At 58.5% G+C, this 18,673-nt stretch overlaps 1 protein-coding gene across 5 annotated transcripts; it reads left to right on the top strand.

The window, feature by feature from the left end:
• The first annotated feature begins 2,592 nt into the window (after nucleotides 1–2,592).
• On the top strand, nucleotides 2,593–14,407 carry SYNDIG1L (synapse differentiation inducing 1 like). Of its 5 annotated transcripts, none has more exons than XM_032189498.1 (4): nucleotides 2,593–2,638; nucleotides 11,032–11,486; nucleotides 12,553–12,690; nucleotides 14,090–14,407. In XM_032189498.1, the coding sequence occupies exons 2-4, from the start codon at nucleotides 11,058–11,060 to the stop codon at nucleotides 14,246–14,248; spliced, it is 726 nt and encodes a 241-aa protein (XP_032045389.1). In that variant the 5' UTR covers nucleotides 2,593–2,638; nucleotides 11,032–11,057; the 3' UTR covers nucleotides 14,249–14,407. The 5 variants fall into 5 exon arrangements, with proteins under 5 accessions (XP_032045389.1, XP_032045388.1, XP_032045390.1 ...); XM_032189497.1 differs by having other exon boundaries at nucleotides 2,599–2,638; nucleotides 10,933–11,486; XM_032189499.1 differs by lacking the exon at nucleotides 2,593–2,638 and adding an exon at nucleotides 3,380–3,703.
• The last annotated feature ends 4,266 nt before the right edge of the window (nucleotides 14,408–18,673 follow it).

The following is an 18,673-nucleotide window of genomic DNA, read 5'->3' as shown; positions in this document are numbered from 1 at the left end:
AGCCCAATGTGATAACACGTCGGCTAATATTTAATGTAATGAGATCTCATTTCCTTCTGCTGGATGGGTTCTTGCCAGAGGTCTCCCTTGCTGCCTGCAGCTGAGAGAGGGGGGCCATTTGTACATCCATTTTGCTTTCATTCACCCCAGTGGATGCATAAATCTAGCTACAACTTTCAGCCGAGCAGGAGACTCCGGGTGTGATTGTCGCCTCTGCCTTGAATTCTGGCCCTTTTATCTCTCCGGGTAGGGAGGTTTCCCTTGGGTGGTTTTTTCCTCGCTGCCCTGGAGGCGGCTCATTCCTGAAGGATTCCTCTGGGTCACACATTCCTTTCAGCCAAGAAGGCACAAGGAGAGCTCGTGTCGCATCCCAGGGATGCTGCCCAGCTCTGACACGGACCGGGTGGCTGCTGTTAAAACAACGACCCCAAAACCCCACTGCCTAAGCTGTTTTTCACCATACCTTCCTAAGCACAAGCAAGTCCTCTGATACAAGCGCATGCATGCATTTCTCCCGGAGCCGCCTGAGGTCGGCGAGGCTTTGATTGGGGATGCTAATGTCACCTTATCGTCACTAAAGCAGGAGAAGCAGAGCTGCAGCTCCGCCGCTAAGTGCTGCCTGTAAAGTTGGAGAGGGCTAATCCCCCGCCCAGCCAGCTAATCGCTGCGCCTGCATTTTAATCCAGCGATTGTGCGCGGCCCGTGTGAAGGACGGAGCTGCCGAAAGCTGCTTGCGGGGGCAGAGCTGCCTGCACACCGGCGGTGACAGCACTGCCACCCATCAGCCATCCTCCCCGCTCTCCTGCTCATCCTCCTGCTGGGCATCTCGGCACCTCGGCATCGCGTGGAGCCACGGCAGCTCCCAGGGCCTTGGCAAGCCGTGGATCAAGACACTTCATCCAGCTACTGAGTTTTTCTCTCAGGCTCCCCCACAGCATGGAGAGACAGGGTTTCAAGCTCACGACTCGCTTCCCACCACCCCGAGCCCCTCAGGCCTCGCCGAAGGGCTGTCCATGCGTGATGAGGCTTTTTCTTCCTGGCCTTCTTTGTCAGCCTTTAATTAGCAGGTGCTGGCTGACCGTGGCTGCGTGGGGGCCAATAACCAAGGCACACCGCAGGGCTGCCTGCGGCAGGCTGGGCTCCAGCGGGGCGCATGCCCGCTGGTACCAGCAGCTCCCGGAGGCACAAGGGGGACCCTGGCTGGGGCTGTCACCCTGGGAAGGTCGCTGCCACCAAACTGTCCCAGCAAACACCAAGTCCCACTGTCTAACTGGCAGTGGCAGACCTCTGATGATGGAGATGCCATAGGGCTGCTTTTTAGCAGCCCACCCCAACCTCTTTGTGGCATCCTGAGCCCTTTCCCATTTGTCCCACTCCCTAGGAACACCTGGATGGACTATGTCCTTCTCGGGGTTTGCAGGCTGTGCAGGAGACCCCCCTGAAGCTATGCCAGCTGGGTCTGGCCAACAGGAGCACTTTTCCCTGGGGATCCCTGTATTAATAATAGCAACTCCGTGCTCCCGCTCTCACCCTGGAAGACAGTCCCCTGGCTGCAGCCACCAGCCTGTGGCTGGCGTTCTGGGCTCGCATCCTTCCCGGAGCTGCTTGGGGATGCAGACAGTGGGACTTGGTTTGCCCCCAGGGAGCTGAAAGCTGCCTGGCGTGGGGCTGTGCCACTTGTTGCTGGTTCTCACTGTGAGGACACAAAGCCCAGGTGCTGTGCTTAGCCTGCACCACCCAGCCAGTCCCTTTGGTTTTGGAAAAGGCTCTCTGCAGCTCCTGGACCCCTCTGGGGGGAGTCCAGGTGCCCCAGCCAGGCCACCCTTCAGCCTCTCACACTTCTGCTGGCAGCCGTCACGCTGCTGGGTACCCCTGAGCCGGGGAGGAGCCGGGATTTGGGGAGTTTGGGAGCAACGGGGGAGACAGCAGGGGGGCTCAGGGAGCTGCCGGAGCGGCGGGGAGCAGCAGAGCTCCCGGGGCACCGCGGGGATGGAGGGGGGCTGCGGGAGGGACGGGCTGCCAGGGCCCGGGTGCCAACTCGCGCTGCGCTGATGCGAATCCGGATTAACTCCGCCAAGCGGGGCGACCCCCGGGCGGGCGGGCGGCAGCTCCCCGCGGGGCAGGGCAGGAAAACCCCGGGCTGAGCCGCAGCAGCAGAGCCCCCCCCGGAGCTCTACCTGCCCGCCGCGCCTCTCCGCCTTGCCGGGGGCTCCCCCCGGGCGCTGGGGTTGGTGGGGGGGGGGGGGAGCGGCGAGCGCTGCGCCCTGGCGAAGGCAGCGAGCAGGAGGCAGCGGAGCCACTTCCAGCCTCGCCGTCTGAACGGGCGGCAGGGGACGGAGCCGCGCCGGGAGGAGGCTCCTGGCACAGGGAACCGGCAACCGGGGAACGGAACCGGCCGCGCTCCGCCGCCGGGCGCACCGGGGCGCGGAGCCGCCGCCGCCACCGGAGGGCTCCGCCGCCTCCCGGCCGGCTCCGTGCCCGCCTCGGCGCCCCCCGGCCGTGCCCGAGGGCCCTGCCCGGGGCCCCCCCGAGCCGCTCCCCGCAGCCCTCGCCCCGCCGCAGCGCGGCCCCCCCCGCCGCGGCCATGCCCGCCGCCGCCCCGCCGCCGCCGCTCCAACTTCGCGGCTGAGCCCCGCAGGTAAGGGAGCGGGCTCCGAGCCGGGGGAGCTGGCGGTGCTTGGGGGGGGGAAGGATGAGGATGGAGAGGGGACGGGGGTCCCGGAGGGAATAGATGAGAAATAGATGGTGGGGGGGGGGGTGTCGGGCCGAGCCGGGGGGCTGCGAGGTGGAGAAAGCGGGCAGCGGGCAGCCGGGGAGGGAGCGCCTGCTGAGGGGGCCGGGGGGCGGGTGGGGGGGGCGAAATGGAAGGATTTCGGGAAAAGTTTTGCAGGCCAGCTATGGCACGGGAGCTGCAATGGCACCTTGCGCTGCTGCGGGCACGGGAGGCAGCCTGCGGGGCTCCCGGCCAGGCGGCTCGGCCGCCCGCCGGGCTTGGGGGCTGCCTGCCCTCCTGCACAGCCGAGGGAGCCCCCCGAGACCCTCCCCCGGCTCCCCCCGGGCACCCCCGGGCAGCGGCAGGGGAAGGGACGGGGCTCGCTCCTGCAGCCGTGGGCAGCGGGGAGCCGTGGCCGCACCGTGCCCCGCCGGAGCTGCACCTCCTCCCGGTGTCCCTGTGCCTGCCCGTGCCCGGGGGCAGAGCCGAGAGCCCAGGAGTTGGGAAGGGAAGAGCTTTCAGTGCCTGAGCAGCGCCTGTTTATGATTCCTTCTCCAAAGCTGCTGCGGGTTTCGCGAAACCTAGGCTCTTCGCCACCAAGCCACTTTGCCGGGTTGCTTGCTTTTTGCCTCTGAAAAACAAATCGCCTTTCCGCCAGCTCAGGATCTGTCACCGGTAGAAACCTTTTTTTTTTTTTTTCCCCCAGGAGGACCCCGAGTGGAAGGTAGCACTACGTAAATGACAGGGCTAACCAGAGGAGCGGGGTCTGAGGCTGCCTGCAACAACACATGGCAAAAAAAGCCCCGGTCCCCTGGGGATAATAGCTGGTTACTTTGTAGGCTGTCAGGAGAAGGAATTACCCAATCAAAGATGTAGTGGCTGCATTTCTCCGGCAAAAGTTTCTCGTTTCATGAAAATGGCTGGCAGACTGAAAGCTTCGGGGAGCTGAATCGGCTTCACTTCAACTCCCTGAACCACCATCAGAGGCAGGTAATAAACACGATTATTAAAGAATGAGTAATTTGCTGCAGCTCCGGCGCGGTGAATTTGTACAGCAAATCCCGGCTTTTGCCTGGTACCAAACCCCTCCCTGCCCTCTGAGGTGGAGGAGGACGAGGTGAAGCCCACAGCTCTGCCCATCCTGCCCCCAACCCCGTTGGCATCAGACCCTCTGGACACTGAAGCACCGTGCCCCTTCCCCAGGTCTCTCACCTCTCCTTGACCACTGCCCTCTCTCCCGTTTAACAGCCATACCCGGAGTTGTTTTCTAGCTCTCTTGCAGGCATTTTCTCTGAATCAGGCTGATTTTTTGCTCTTTTCTGCCTGTTTTCTAAAGCTGGGCCTGATTCTGGCAGGCAGTGCTCGTGGTACAAGTTCGAGGGGGTTATTTTAGGCCAGATCTTGAGCCAGCTTTTCTCTATCTGTAGAATTAGTGATGGGCAAATGATTGACTTTTCCGGCTGAAGAGCCAAGCCACAGCATTGAGACAGGGAGAAAAAAAAAGTCCATTATAGATTTCCTCCAAATAGTCTTACTGCTGCTGCTTCTTAGTGAAGCGCAAAAGGCAGCAAAGCAGTCTGAATGCCTTGGTCAGCCTGGAGGGGAAAGCTGCGCTCGTCTCCAGCGTTTTTCAGGTGCCTCGCTTCCAACAGCTTCCCTTTGGAGCGAAACGTTTCATCTCTCTCTTGAAAAACAAAAGCAAGCACAGGGTTTGTCCCCAGGCGCTGTTTCTGGAGAACCAAATGATTGCGTGACAATTTCCACCCAGCCCCATGGGGCCAGGTCGAGCCTCCCCAGTTGTGGTGGAGCTCCGGGGCTGGGCTCTCCCCGAATGCCCCACAGACCCCACAGACCCTAAGATACCATACAGGGTGAGATGGACGGGGCTGTGGCTTGTCCCCATGTAGCAGGGACATGCCAGGAGCATGCTGACAGCAGCTTTAGGGGTGCAGCCTGAGCACAGTGCCAGGAAGGGCTGGTCTAAATCCAGCCTGGGGAAGAGCAATGAGCCAGAAAGAGAGGGAAAGCATGGATACAGCAAAGGCAAGGGCAAGCTCAGGGGACCGCTCAGCAAGCCGTGGTCAGGACTTGACAGAGACATTAAAAAGAGCACATGACATCGGTTTTCATCAGCTCTTTCCAGCCCCATGGCAGGTAACCTAGCAGTCATGTCCTGCGTGTCTTTGCCCTTGCAGATGCTCCTGGCTGCCCCAGGGGGCTGCAGGGCCAGCAAGAGCTGCACCTGGGTGACAGCCTAACCTTTGAGGTTTGTTTGGAGCAGGAACGGAGGGATCTCTTCCTCTGCTGGAGACCAGCTGGCTGCACCCACGATAAGCACAGGCCGTGTTTGGAAACTTAGGGGTTGGAAAAACAAGCTAGAGATGTGCCGTGCCCAGAGTGTAAGTTCATTTTTTAAAGGGAGAGCAGCTCATTGGCAAATGAATTCAACATCTGAAGTGTGCAGGGGCACAGGGACGCCCCAGGAGAACAGGACCACAGCAAGCACAGTGGAAATAGCCCTGAGCTGAATGAAGGCAGATAAAATAAACAGGACGGTGGGGAAAGGAGGTGATGGCATGCGCCAGCGTTCAGGGTGGTTATGAATCATTTGTACGTATATGTTTTAAACAGAGACAAATGAGCAGCCCCTAACAACTGCTTTACATTGCCAGCCTCGGCTGACAGAGGGGGGACTCGGAGGGAGATCCAGGATGAAGCTGGGGTTCAGGTCTCTCTCCTGGAGGAAAGCAGAGTGATGTTTGCCAGGTCACTCCTGCTCTGGGTGGCAGGCTGTGGCCAGGGGAGCACCTCAGGGTGCCATGGCCTGGGGGACGTGAAGGAAAAGAGCCTTGAAGTGGAGATGGTGGGACTGGAGCACAGGGTGACATGGAAGAAGCCATGAGAGGAGCTTGGAGCCACCTGGGATACCCACCATGTTCAGTTCAGCTCTAGGTATAAATAGTGATGAGGAAAATGTGATGGGAAACCGAAGACTGTAACCACTAGCGTAGGAAAACCAGCCATGAGTAAAATTACAATCCACAGGCACGAGCTTCTGTGTGCCTCCCAGCAGCAGCAAGAACACCCTGGCCATCGGAGAGCCTTGGGGGAGCTGCTCCTGGCAGCGTGGGCTTGGTGTCCATGCGGGCACCCCATGCAGGGAGCCTGGTCTGGGCAAGGAACGGGTCTGCCTCCAGGCTGCGAGCTTCTGCAAGGCACAAGGCCCTGTAATTTTGGTTCTCAGCAGCCCTACACACACGGGTGTTTCCAGGCAGGCTGTTGCACTGAGGGCTGGGAGCCAGTACCCATCTCTCCAGGCAGCTTCGCATGCAGCAGCCACAATATTTCCTGAGGGTGGTCCTAAGCTGGGCAAGGGGAGCTTGCAGCCTGCCCCCAGCCTGGGCTGCTGTTCCTCCATGCCGGTGATTTGGGTGTTGCAGCAGGATGGGAATTTGCTTTCCCCTGGAAATTCTGGGCTGGAATTGTGTGGCCGAGCTCTCCTGGCGGGCTGGTGCCTCCAAGGGCTGGCGATGCTGAGCGACAGCCCCGGCAGCCTCCCCGCGCTGGAGTCATCGTGCTGACCCGTGCTTTCCCCCAGCAATCCCTCTTGGCCATCAAACCAACGTGTGGCAAGGCACAGAGGCCTCCGGTGGGAGCTATCAATCGGTCTTGATGGGCACCGAGTGCTCCTGCTGCTCACCAGGGCTGGCTGCTGAGCGCTCTGCGGGGCCGCAGGTTGGGTGGGCGCAAGTGCACAAGTCCCCAGGGCTGAGCTGATGGTCCCAGCGCGGCTGTCGGCACCTCCAGGGCTCACCCAGCCCCGATCCTGTCCTGGCCACGTCCCCAGCCCAACGCTGCCGGCCAGGTCACCCCTTGGGCAGCCTCCCCACAGCCTGCAGCGCCAGGGCAGCCCCTGCATCGCACCCCGCACCCCGAGCCAGGCTGCGGGAACTCCTGCCAGCAGCTTTGTTTACTTGTTGGTGTCTCTTCAGCTGAAAAAAAAGGACACGGAGAGACTCCGGACGTGCTAATTTTACACCTAGCCGCCCACACAGCCGCGTGTCTCACCACCACCCCTCTCCTCCAGCCCTCCTCCATCCCCACCGCCCTCCAGCTCAGTCAGCCCCCTCCTCGCAGCCGGGGCACGCACTTGGGGACCCCCCCGGTGCCTTTCCACGCCGTGCCTTCCCCCGGCCCCCGCGCTGCGTGGAGCACCTGGGACATCTAGCGGCCACCTCTCCAAACGCCGGGCCCGAGGGGACGCGGTGGCAGCGGCCCCCCGGGGGCAGGACAGCCGGGGCGGGGGGCAGCCCCCCTCTCCTAGCTCGGAGCTCACGGCCGGAGTTGATTTCCAGAGGTTTAGGGGCTGGGGTCGCTGCTGCCGAAGCGCCCCGGGGGCTGGATGTGCTGTTGCTCCCCGTTAGGAGCGGCGCAGGAGCTCTGAGCGCAGCGGGGTGGAAGCGCTGCTGCAGAGAAACGTTTTAACCAGGGAGAGCAAAGGCTCGGCTTCCACCTGGAAATTGCCCAATTTGACTCGCCAGCCTCGAGAAGCAGCCCACCGCGTCCCAGTTCTCGCAGCAATTTAGTCTCTGCTGGAGCCGGGAGCCCGCTGCCGAGGCCCTGGCTCTGTACCCGTTAGGAGATCAGACGAGTGAGAGATCAGCTCACCCCTTCCAGCTCCATCAAACCGGCTGCACTGAAGTTGTGAATCTGCTGCTTCCCATCACGAGCACGCTCAGCTGTCCTCCCTCTAACCCGTGCCTGTTGGCTCCGTGTCAATCCTCTCCCACCGCTGCCCCCACCGTGCCCCTTTGCTCCTCTGGGTGCCCCGGCTGCCACCACGTGTCCTCATTCCTCATTCCTCCTCCGCCAGCCGGAGCACGGCTGCTTTCTGCAGCGATGCCTGCTGGCCTGATAAAAGGGTTTTTCTTCTCCCCTCGAGCTGCACCTGACCCCAAGGCTCACAGCTGGGATGGGAAGGGTGCTGGCCACGTCTCCTCCATGTTCCTGCTCCATCAGGAGTGGGACCGTTGCTGTCCTGGGGCCACAGCAGCTGTACCTCTCCACGATGCTGCTTCCCAGCAGTTTTTGCTGTCCCCTGCCCCCAGACCCATCAGGGACACGGCAGCACAGCGGGCATCACTCCCCGAGCACGCCAGCCTGCGGGGTGCTGGTCCCAAGGGACAGCCTCTGGCCAGGCAGAGCTGACCTTCTCATTCGGGAGCCAGGGGACGTGCAAAGAAATCCCAACCTCCTAATGAGCCCGGGAAGCCAGGCAGAGTGTTTGCTTAACAGGGCAATTAGACGATGATTGATTCCTGGAACAGCTACTTAATTCACCATTAACTGGGCTTATCGCGGCCAGCATCTGCGCTGAGGGTCCCAGCGAGGGCTGCGCCGCCAACCTGTGCCAGCCACGGGGCCGGGGTGCAGGGCTGGGCTGCACGATGAGCAGAGCTGGGGTTGGCACCTTGCTTTGTCAGGCCTTATTTTGGCTCCTTCCATCCAGCATTGGGCTGGAGAACGCTGCAGCTGCCCAGGGGAGCCTGGGGGAGCCCAGTCTCATGGTTTGTGGTGCCAGGGGGATGAAGCAGTTTTCAGGGAGCCAGCATTTGCTCCTGTCCTCTGCAGGGCACAGCCTGCCCGCAGTGATGGCTGAGGCACGGGGCTCTGCCCCCCAGGGGTGTCCTGGCCGGACACGAGGCCAGAGGATGTCTGCTGCTCACCACGTTGGGCTTTTACAGCTTCCGTGCTTTCATCTGCCTGCTCCATTCCTCTTCCCCCAAGCCTGGTTATTACCAAGCTTACTTTATTCAGTCCTAGTGTGGCCGAATTCTCCGTGGGATCCAGATAAAACGAATGGGGTTTGGGGAAGACCGCAGGGTTGCATTGGTTCTTCCCAGCCCTGCACTCTTCCCTCCAATATTATCTCTGGTGTTTTTATGGCCCAGTGCATGGTACAATCCTGCCCTGCAGATGCGTGCCGTCAGCCCAGTGCCAGGACTGGGTGCTACAGCTGCACTTCGTGGTCCCGTTGCATCTGTAGGAGAACGGCAGTGAGATCTTCATTCCTCATTTCCTCCTGGTCCCATCAACCCCGTTATCACCTCGTGCTTCTCCCAGAGAGAGGAGTTGCTCTTCTGGGCTCCCCATGTGGCCACAAGGACCCCTCCTGCAGCCCCTGCTGGAGGTGGCAGCCCCACTTCATCCAGGTCGTGCGCTTCAGAGCACACACCCTGAGCACCCCCTGCCTTCTCCCACGCCACTTTTGGGGTTCCTAATGCCTCTCGGCCCTTCTTTCCTCAGCCCATGTGCTGAGTGCCAGCCAGCTGTGAGCCAGCAGCTTTGTCACACACCTCTCTCCCTCCTCAAAATCGGTGCCGACGACCTGGTGCATGACAGGCAGCAGCCTCCACGCCTGCAGCATCCTCTTGCCGGCAGCCTGCCCACAGCCCGGCTGCGGCTGCTTCCCAGCACATTTGGGCTCAGATCCCAGCAGGCTGCCATCCCTCCCCATCGTGGTTCAGAGCCAGAAACACTTCTGGAGAGGAGGTGTTGGTGCCTCACCACAACCACCAGCTTTCTCTTGCTGGACCTTGGTGTCCTGCTGCATGGTGTCCCTGCTCCGAGTTGGGCTCCTACATTCGAGGGATGCTCAGGGTCTGGTCAGCCCTTATTGTTTCATTAAAAAAGAAACATATTTCATCGGAAATCTAATCTGCATGTTGAGGGAAGCAAAGAAGATGTTCGTGCTTTCCTCACCTGGAAGCAGGGAGGAGGCTTTGTGCTCCGAGCACATTTATCTGGCTCTGTGCAGGAAATAAAATGCTCTGTGGTACCAATAGGCATCGCCTTTAAATATTGGGAAAATACTTCGCAGCCATCTGCCACAGGAGCCACTGAGTGCTTTATTAGCAAGGTGGGAGGGTGAGGAGAGCAGACAATGATTTGGGGGAGGGAGGCGTGGAGGGCACTCGCCAAAATGCACAGTGCTTTAGCGATGCAGGAGTGCTTTTGAATGGCTTCATTTTCCTGAACAGCTTTCCAAAATGCGACGACCGCTGCCAAAACAAAACCCATCAACGAGGACATTTACAACAGGCTACAGCACTCAAACCCGTGCACTGTGGCAGAATTCATCCGAGGGGAACAGGACCGCTTGGGAGGCAATTGGGCTGTTCACTCCCCGGAGCGTTCGGCTCCAACTCCTTCATTTCTGTTTTCCTCCCGAGGGTTGGTTTGAAGCCAAGGTGATGCACCTCCCGTCAGAAAGGCTGGTGCGCCACTGGGAGCCCTGTAGCAGGTGGCAGCGTGCCTCTGCCACGCAGCATCCTGCAGAGGAAGCAGCTGCAGAGGTCTCTGGGGAGGAGAAGCAACCTTTGGGCTTGCAAGGCGAGAGGGTGGCATGCTCCAGGAGCTGGGAACGTGCCGGAGAGCGGCTGTAAAACACAGCGCTCGGGTGCTGAGGAGCACAGAGCGATCGTTTCTCTCTCTCCTGGGGGATTTGGGTATCTCACTACGCAGTGTCTTTGTGCCAAGGTGGGTTGGAGAGCCAAAATAGCAAACGCTCCTCGGAAGAAACTGGGTTGAAACATTTCATCTCAGAAATTTTCATGCCAAAAAGAAAAAAAAAAAAAAAGAGAAGAAGCAGGGTGGTGTTTCAGCGCTCTGAAATGGAGGAACGGAGCAGGGAGGGGAATTTTCCTGAGGCAGGAATTGGTGTTGACATCTGTAGCTGAGGGATCCTGGCTTTCCTTGACTGCTGCCTCCTTGTGTCCCAGCCCTAGCCCAGCTGTGAAACAGCCCCAAAAATCAGCCGGTGCCCGTGAAGGCCATTAGCTGAGCACGTAATGCCCACAGGGCTGTAATTCCCCATGCCAGCCTCCACTTTGGGAATTCAGGAGGGCCCCTCACGTGGATGTCAGCCTCTTAGCTACTTCAGTGCTGTTACGCCTTGCAGCAGCACAAATTAGGAGCCAGCACAAAAGATGCAGAAGGTCCTTTCCTGCCAGGCTGTGCGTGGCCATCTCAAGATGCATTATAGATACAGCAAATCCTCGTCTTAATCCAGCCTGAATCAGAGCTTCTTGTCGCACGGCTGCATCCTTATCTTGCTGGGGAGGAGATGCTCAGTTTGCCAAGATAGCATTCAAGCTGGGGAAAAGGGGGGGAGGGCCCTTGTTTTCCCCAGCCTCGCCAAATCCTTCTGTTCCCGCTAGCCTCGCCGTGACATCGGCTCCGCATGGGCGACAGGCGTTTGGGCTGCCGTGCCTCGCTGAAGTGCCAGCTCTTCCCTCCCACTCTCTCTGCTCCCGCAGGATCGCTCTCCCCTTCCACTGGCAGCATGGAGAGCGTGCGCGAGCTCCAGGACCCGCTGCTGGCCAAGGCCCACGGGCACCTCCGCGGCACCTACTCCTACCACCAGCATCACAGCCAGGACTACCCCAGCCACCGCTGCCAAGGGAAACTCTACTCCTACATCTTCCAGAACACGGGCGGTGCCAGGACTCACCAGCTGCTGGACGCCAGCTCCCTGCAGCTGGCTGTCGAAGCCTTGTACGGCCCCAACTTCATCCTGGTGAAGGATGAGACCGCTCTCAAGGCCAAGGACAGCAAGGCGGAGAGCTGCGAGACCACTTTCACGGAAAGCAAAGAGGCCCCGTCTGAAGGGCCCGACGGGCACGAGGCGCAAGGGTCACGCCTGGTAGAAAGCGACATCCGCATCCAAACGGTGTCCTACGAGGTGGAGGAGGAGGAGCTGCAGGAGTACGAGGTGAGCCCTGCGCGGTGGGACGGCACCAAACGCCTCCTCTGCTACCTCTAGGCCAACTTCTCGGTTGTATATTTCCTCTTCTTTCCCTTTAGCTTCTCTCCCAGACCCCACCACCTCCTGTCTCAGCCCTCACTCTCTGTGCACCAAGGATTTCTTCCTCCTCCTCATAATTTCCAGCCCCTTTCCCTCACAGCAGACCTCAGGAGGAGGCCACCAGCTTCTCAGGTCCCTGAGGCCGGTGGTGCGGGCTGCCCAGCCCATAGCACGGCTCTACCACAGCCCCGTGCCTCTCCCACAGCCGTGTATCACTCAGAGGACAGGCTGCCGGGAAAGCCCTGGCCGAATGCAGGCGGGCTCATGGCAGCCGATCTGAGAAATGGGATTGCTAAGAGGACAGGACACATCGCCGCTCCGCTTCAGCCGCTTTCCCTCAATTTCTAAATTAGTTTAGCGGGGTATCGATCTGCCGGTCCCTAATGGGGATAAGGCACTTTGTTTAAGTTTGTTTGAGCTGACAAACAGCCAGTTCCACCAAAGCTCAGGATATTTCAGTGTGAGAATATCTCCCAGGGAAATCCCAGACCCCCAGCAAGCGAGCTCAGCGTTTGCTCTGGCAGGGAGCCGAGGAGCGGCTCCGCTCCTGAATGTGCTGAGCTACGGGTTTTCTCGTCAAACCAGGCTGAGACGCTGAGATATTTCTGAAACTCACCCTTGAACCTGCAGGTAGGAAACATGTGAGACTATGTGGTGGGGCCGGGGTGGAGCAGGAGGTGGGGGAAAGGGCTGAGATGTAGCCTCGGGGCGCAGCATGGCGAGGAGCCTGGTGGCACGAGGAGATGGGTGCCTGCAGCCCCTGCTCCCCTGCCCTGCCAGGGTGGGGAGAAAACTTCTGGGGGACTTGGGGTGCTGTCAGACACTTCCTCCATCCCTGCGTGCTGCTCTGGCAGGGCTCTGATTCATGCAGGTTCATTAGGAGTGGATGGCAGGGCGTGGGGCAGCTCATGGACGTGCTGCTGGAGCTTCCCACCAACCTTCCTACCAGCCCTGACTTCATCCCTTTTTGCAGAGCGACTCCTCCAGTGACAGCGAAAGCGAGGACCATTTCCTGATGCTTCCTCCCCGGGACCACCTGGGCTTGGCCCTGTTCTCCATGCTGTGCTGCTTCTGGCCCTTGGGGATTGCTGCCTTCTACTTCTCCCAAGGGGTAAGAGATGTCCCGGCCCCCTCTGCTTTCCTGCATGTGCTCAGCCCTGGTGCCAGGGTCCTGCAGGGACCTTTCTGCTCATCTCTGTGTTGTGCCCAGGCCCCCAAGGGTTGGGGCAGAGGGAGCTCTGGATGGCTCCACAACTGCCATGGGGCTGCAAACCCTCCAGCTCCTATGTGGGCTTTTGGGGGCAGGCTTTTCCTCTGGGCCTTCAGGTGCTGTTTAGCAAACCGGGGCTTCTGCAGCGCTTTGCCCAGGGCCTGCTCACAGTCACGTTACTGTCAGCCCAGAATAATTCGTGTCGAGCCAGGAGATTCGCTCCGTGTTTGCACGGATGCTGTTGTACCGAGAATAGAAGGGGGACAGGTGTTAAGAAGTTAAATCAAGAAGATAGAAACAGAAATGGAAAAGTATATAACAGGAGCACCTGGCACAGAGCCGGTGAGAGAAGGGGGAAGCTCCAACTGCCTGGGACCTGAGAAGCGGCTGATTTCACATTTTTGTGTGAGGTACGGGGTAGCACAGTGCCTTCGCCATGTGATGATGTGCTTTGTACAGCTCACACTTGGCTCCCTGTGCTGTAGTTACCCTTTGGGTTCACTGTCTTGGCAAGGAGCATCCCTTCAGGCTGTGTCTGTGTCTGTTTGAGCCCCAGTAGCAAGAGATATTAGGAATAGCTCTGGATGCACCCCGTGCACTCGGGGAAGCTGGAAGTCTCCAGCCCTGAGAGCTAACACCCACGTTTGCCTCCGTCACGGGCTCCATAAGCCCTTCTGTGTCAATAGGTTTCAACCGAAGACTCAAACCTGACAAAATCCATTAAATATCGTTAAATGGCTTCCCGTTCCTTCATTTTGGTGCTCTCCCAGCCTTCCTAGGATAAAGTGGCTGGGGCTGGGCAGCTGATTCATCTGTGCACTGAACACGCACAGAAGCCACAGCTCCAGGATAGTGACAATATTCTTCCCGAGATCTTTTTAAACACAGACTGATCAGCAAAAAATGCAGAGCTTCGGCAGGCTTCCCGCTTAGCCCACTCAAAGCACCAAAATCTGTTTGCAGAGCGCGGCGATGTAACCGATCCACTTCCAAGATAAATTTAGGTATCAGAAAATGCAGCACTTAGCCTGGGGCCCTCCCCAGCTCCACACAGAGAGGACACCTGCAGAGGGGACATCAGGCCTGAGACTCCTCGCTGTGGATAGGAGATCTGGCCCTCTGGGTTTGCCTGTGTTTTTGGTGAGAGGGGCCATTCGGATGCCTGCACACCCCACACGTAGCTTGACTGGGGCACGTTCCAGCTCATCCCTGTGCACATCCATCCCCCTGTGCGCGCTGCATGAACCCATATCGCAGGGAGACGAGAAGGTACAGCTGTGTGTGCTTCTTCTTCCTCCAGACCAGCAAGGCTGTCTCCAAAGGAGATTTCCACCTGGCCAGCTCAGCCTCCCGCCGAGCTCTCTTCCTCGCGGCGCTCTCCATCACCATCGGCACAGGCGTGTACGTCGGGGTGGTGGTGGCACTCATCGCTTACCTCTCCAAAGGGGGCCACGTGTAGCTGCCGCCTGCACACCAGCGCTGTCCCCAGCCGCCAGCCCTCCTGGGATCGAGCTTTCCTGCAGGAAAAGGGCTACTCGCACGGCAGGACCCAGCCCTGGATGCCCTGTGCAGGCTCTTTCCCTTTTCAGACTAACAGCAGATCCTTGGAGATATTCAAAACCACCTGGATATGGTCCTGGGCAACCTGCTCTAGGTGGCACTGGTTGGGCAGGGGTTGGACCAGGTGGCCTTCCGAGGTCCCAGCCATCCTCAGCCATCCTGTGAGCCAGTGACACCCGTTCTGCCTGGTGCTGTGGGGTGACACCATCCCACAGCAGGGAACTGAGCAGCGGGCTGCCTGCAGGGACCAGGAGGAGCACCATGGAAGGAGTACAAGAGCGATGCCGCATCCTGCTGCCAGCTTGGTGCCCCCATCCCTGCTGCAGGGCCGTGGCATCCCTGCAGCCGCCGGGCAATGACCGCTCTTTCTTCTGGGCATCTGGGGGTGGTGTCAGGACGCCCACGATGGGGACAACGCTCTCACGTTGGTGCCATGGGTGGCACCTGGCCCTTCAGCTGCAGCGAAGGAGGAGGGCACAGCATGGACACAACCAAAAGGTCCTGGGGTGCTCTCTGCATCTCCCTCCGGACACATCCATGGTCACCAGCCCATCCCAGACAAAAACAAAGGAGAAATGCAAGCTGCAGACACTGCTCATCAAAGGTGTCTGGCAGAGCCAGCAAGGTTTTCCAGCATTCATAACGACTGCCACGCTAATTGCAAGTCGTGGCCCCAGGAAGGCTGGCATCCCTCGCTGCTTGGCCCTGGGGAGACTTGCAGGGGGAATTTCTGCCCAAGAAGTGACCGGGGGGGGAGGAACCAGGGGGAAAGATCTCAGCTCTCGGCACTAGGTCGGGGGCTTGAGCACCAAGGGGGTGGAGAGGAAGGGCTGGCACAGCTTGCAGAGCCTGGGGTGGGGTGCTGGGAACGAGGGCACAGGGTCCTGAGGGGGGAGTCTTGGAGGCAGCACGAGATGGGGGCATCTCCATCATCCAAAGGCAAGGAAAAACTGCCCATCCAGTTTGATATGAAGGCAATGACTGCCCCAAAGGGCTCCCCCTCCCCAGTATCCTCTTTGCCCCTCTCTGCCCATGGCTCTGCAAGAGGTGCAGCGTGCCCCTCCGGCTGCGTGTCATTCAAATGTACATTTCACCCTAAAGAAGCATGTTAATGTCTGCGATTTCTGTTGTACTCGAGCCATAAAGGAGAGAAGCACATCAGAGACCTGTTCAGAAGCAGTTCTGAGAGTTCCCATTATCTTTTATAATGTGGAAGAGCTAATAAAGGAGCAGGCGAAAAGGATGCTGTTTGTAACAACGCGGAGCTGGAGCGGGAAGAGGTGAGCTCTGCAGGCTGCTGCGGGAGTGCTGAGCTGGCTGGGAGCTGGAGGTGTTTCTGCAGCTCCCTGCGGAGTTTATCATCCAGCTGGTGTCTGGGCAGCTCGGGGGGAGTCGTACTGCGATGTAGATCCCAGCCAGCAGCCCGCACTGGGAGCAGGGTGGTAATGGGGGCTTCTAGCCATGCGGGGATGGATGAGAATTAGGTAGAGGATGGAAGGTTTCTGATCAGGCTGCCTAGAGGAGAAGCTGAAAATAAAACAAGCTCAGAGAGGGGCAGGAAAATGTGAATATTAGGAGTGACTAGCCAGGTCTGGCTTCTGATGGTGGAGAGAAGTGATGGGGTGCCCGGGAGAGGTGAGGGGCATCCCTGCCCGAGGAGCTGGATGCATGCGATGGGCACGGGGACCAGCCTCCCCCTGCCCCCATGGTCCCACTTCTCATCCCCATGGGAGTGCCCCCAAGCCTTGCCAGGGCTCGTTCCCCAAATCTGCTCATCCCTGCACGCCCCTTTGTCTCCTTTAATTGGAGGCACACGAGGCAGGACTGGGCTAATTCTGAAGGACCAACAGAATTAAAGAGAGTTTTCCACTAATAGCCTGGATCTCTGATGATCTTGTAAAAGGGGGGGGAAGAGGCTGAGCAAGCGCATCCCTAAGGGGGGCATTATGCAAATGGAGAAATTAGTTGGAAACAGCCTGAAGGGAAACATGTGGAAATTGAAATCCAAGGACCAGCGTGGAGAATGCTGCTGAATAACTTATCGCAGACTCGCAGCGTCTGCTGCAGCTGCCGGAGCAGAAGGGAAGGAAGCAAAAAGCCTGGAAGCCACGGCAGTCGGGGGACATGCGAGCTCCAGAAATGTGACTGAGCTGAGAAAATTAAAAAAAAAAAAAAAAAAAAAAAAAGGAAAAAAGAAAAAAAGAAGCCCAGCCAGGGCTGTGGAGATGTGATTCCTCACCCTCTCCCTCCCATTCTCCCAGGTGGAAGGGACCCCCCCCAGAACCTGCAGCCCCACAGCAGAGCTTCAGGTGTCCTGGCCCCACAGCGGGTTCTCAGAAATTTTGGGCAAAGGGGGATGAATTCTGGTCTGGCAGCATTTCTAACCCAGAAAATAGGAGACTGGGATGGGCAACCAGAGGTGCCCACCCCAGGGCAGTGATGCATGGCAATGGGTCTCCGGGACTTGGGGTTCCCTGAGCTGGGGATGGGGGCTTGGTTAACTGGTGATGCCCTACAAGGATGTACACAGACACCTGCTCCCCGAGCCAGTGCTGTCAGGGCAAAACCACCTCCACTGCCCCACCAAGACTCCTCTGGGGCTGGTGAGAGAAGAGCCGCAGGGAATGACGACGAGCAGGGTTCGTCCTCCTCGTTTAATGGCACCACCAGTGCTTTCCCTCCACAACAATCTGGTGAGGAAATAGCTAATTAGCTGAGACAGGGCACATCATCTATTCCCGTAAAAAGAAGAAAAAAAAAAAAAAAAAAAAGAAAAGGCAAGCAAGAGCATGTATCGGTGCGTGCCTTGGGCAGCCTCTCCTCTCCTCTCCCCGCTGCTCCCCACAAACAGCCTGCAGCAGGGTGTGCAGGGAGGCACAGCCCATGGCCATGCCCCCCCTGCGGGGGCTGGGGGGAGGATTTTTGGGAGAGAAGCCAAGTAAGGGCCATCACTGCAGCACCAGGCAGGAAACCTGGGTGCTCATTACCTCTCCTCTCCCTCTGCCATCTCAGGCAGCCCCACATGCAAGAGAGCACCATGGGGTTGAGCTGTCTCACCCTGCACGCCCCCCTCCTCTGCGTCCCCCTGATCCCAAGGCATGGGGATGCTTGGGAATGGTTGGGGATCATCCTGCATCACCCCACAGCACCGGGATTTTTCCACCTCCTTCTGTCAGCAAACAAACACCTGCATGCTTCAGCACCGGGCATCATTCCCTCCTCTCCCCAGCACCACCAGCACATCACTGCATCTCCTGAGCAAGGTCCTCTGGTCCCCAAGGTTCCCCAGTGAAGGAGGGCTGGGGACAGGGATGGGGAAGAAGCCAGGGAAGGAGACCTGACATGCAAAGAAATGTAATCTCTGCCAAAATGCCATCCCCAAAGTCATAAATCAAAGTCTGGGCACAGACAGAGAACTCTTGACAGCATTGGACAAGAAAGATGGATTTTTTTTTCCTTCTCAGAGTGTGTTTATATTTGAGTGTTTTCTCCAAAGCTTGTGTGTTTTCCAGATGTTGATTATGCTAAATCAACAGGGCACATTAGCTCACTTGTTTTCTAGAAAAGGGCAGGGAATGCAGCATCTGGATGTCAGCCAAACAGCTGGCATGGCACCGTGTGGACAGCTGTCAGGCAGGGCTGGTCCAGGCCAGCTGAGATGGGTGTAAACGGGGTATTCATATTTTAGAAGAAGTTCTGTTGGGCTGGAGGGTAAAATCCTTGAAGATCAGGATGAGGATTGATGTTTTCCCGTATTCTCATTAGCAAGTCGGCAGAGGAAGGAAGGGTGCGTTGGTGACATTTGCTAATGAGACAAAATCAGGAGGATTTGGAAATACCGAGTACGAATAAAGAAACTGGGCAACCCTGAAGACCAGAGCAGCAGCACTGGGATGGGGCAGTGGGAGATGCAAGGATGTTGCACGGAGGGGCTTACCCAGGAGGTCCCTTTTTTTCCTCACCTTTCTTCCGCCCTTCCCCACATAGATATTCTGGATGATTAATTGTGTTTATGCTTGCTGCTCACGTTTGAATGGTGATGCTGGCTTTTCTGTCCTCCTGCTGTGGATCTATCTCCACCCTGGTGGGCCTTGCAAGGCTCAGAGCTGCTCGTGCCCCTGTGAGCTGTGGGGAGGTAATGGGGACCATGAGGGCTCCCAGGTCCTTTTGTTAAGACATCACTTCCACCACAAAGACTGTATCTGGCAAACCTCTTGTTTGAATGGCCCAGATGCCAAACACATGCTGAATTTCAGGACTGCAGCTTGTTGGTCCCACAGGAAGGACAGCCTCTGGACAGAGACCGCTGCCCACCGTAGGTGCT

The sequence above is a fragment of the Aythya fuligula genome, chromosome 5, assembly GCF_009819795.1.
Source record: "Aythya fuligula isolate bAytFul2 chromosome 5, bAytFul2.pri, whole genome shotgun sequence".
Taxonomy (NCBI): Eukaryota; Metazoa; Chordata; class Aves; order Anseriformes; family Anatidae; genus Aythya; species Aythya fuligula.
The sequence above is the reverse complement of the archived record's forward strand: the minus strand, read 5'-3'. Positions and strand labels throughout refer to the sequence as shown.

Bases quoted from the DNA above. Each gene is read 5' to 3' on its own strand.
- SYNDIG1L (XM_032189497.1), top strand. From the start codon at position 10,956: ATGGGCGACAGGCGTTTGGGCTGCCGTGCCTCGCTGAAGTGCCAGCTC. The intron at 11,487-12,552 runs GTGAGCCCTGCG...CCCTTTTTGCAG, and splicing joins AGGAGCTGCAGGAGTACGAG to AGCGACTCCTCCAGTGACAG. The intron at 12,691-14,089 runs GTAAGAGATGTC...TTCTTCCTCCAG, and splicing joins CCTTCTACTTCTCCCAAGGG to ACCAGCAAGGCTGTCTCCAA.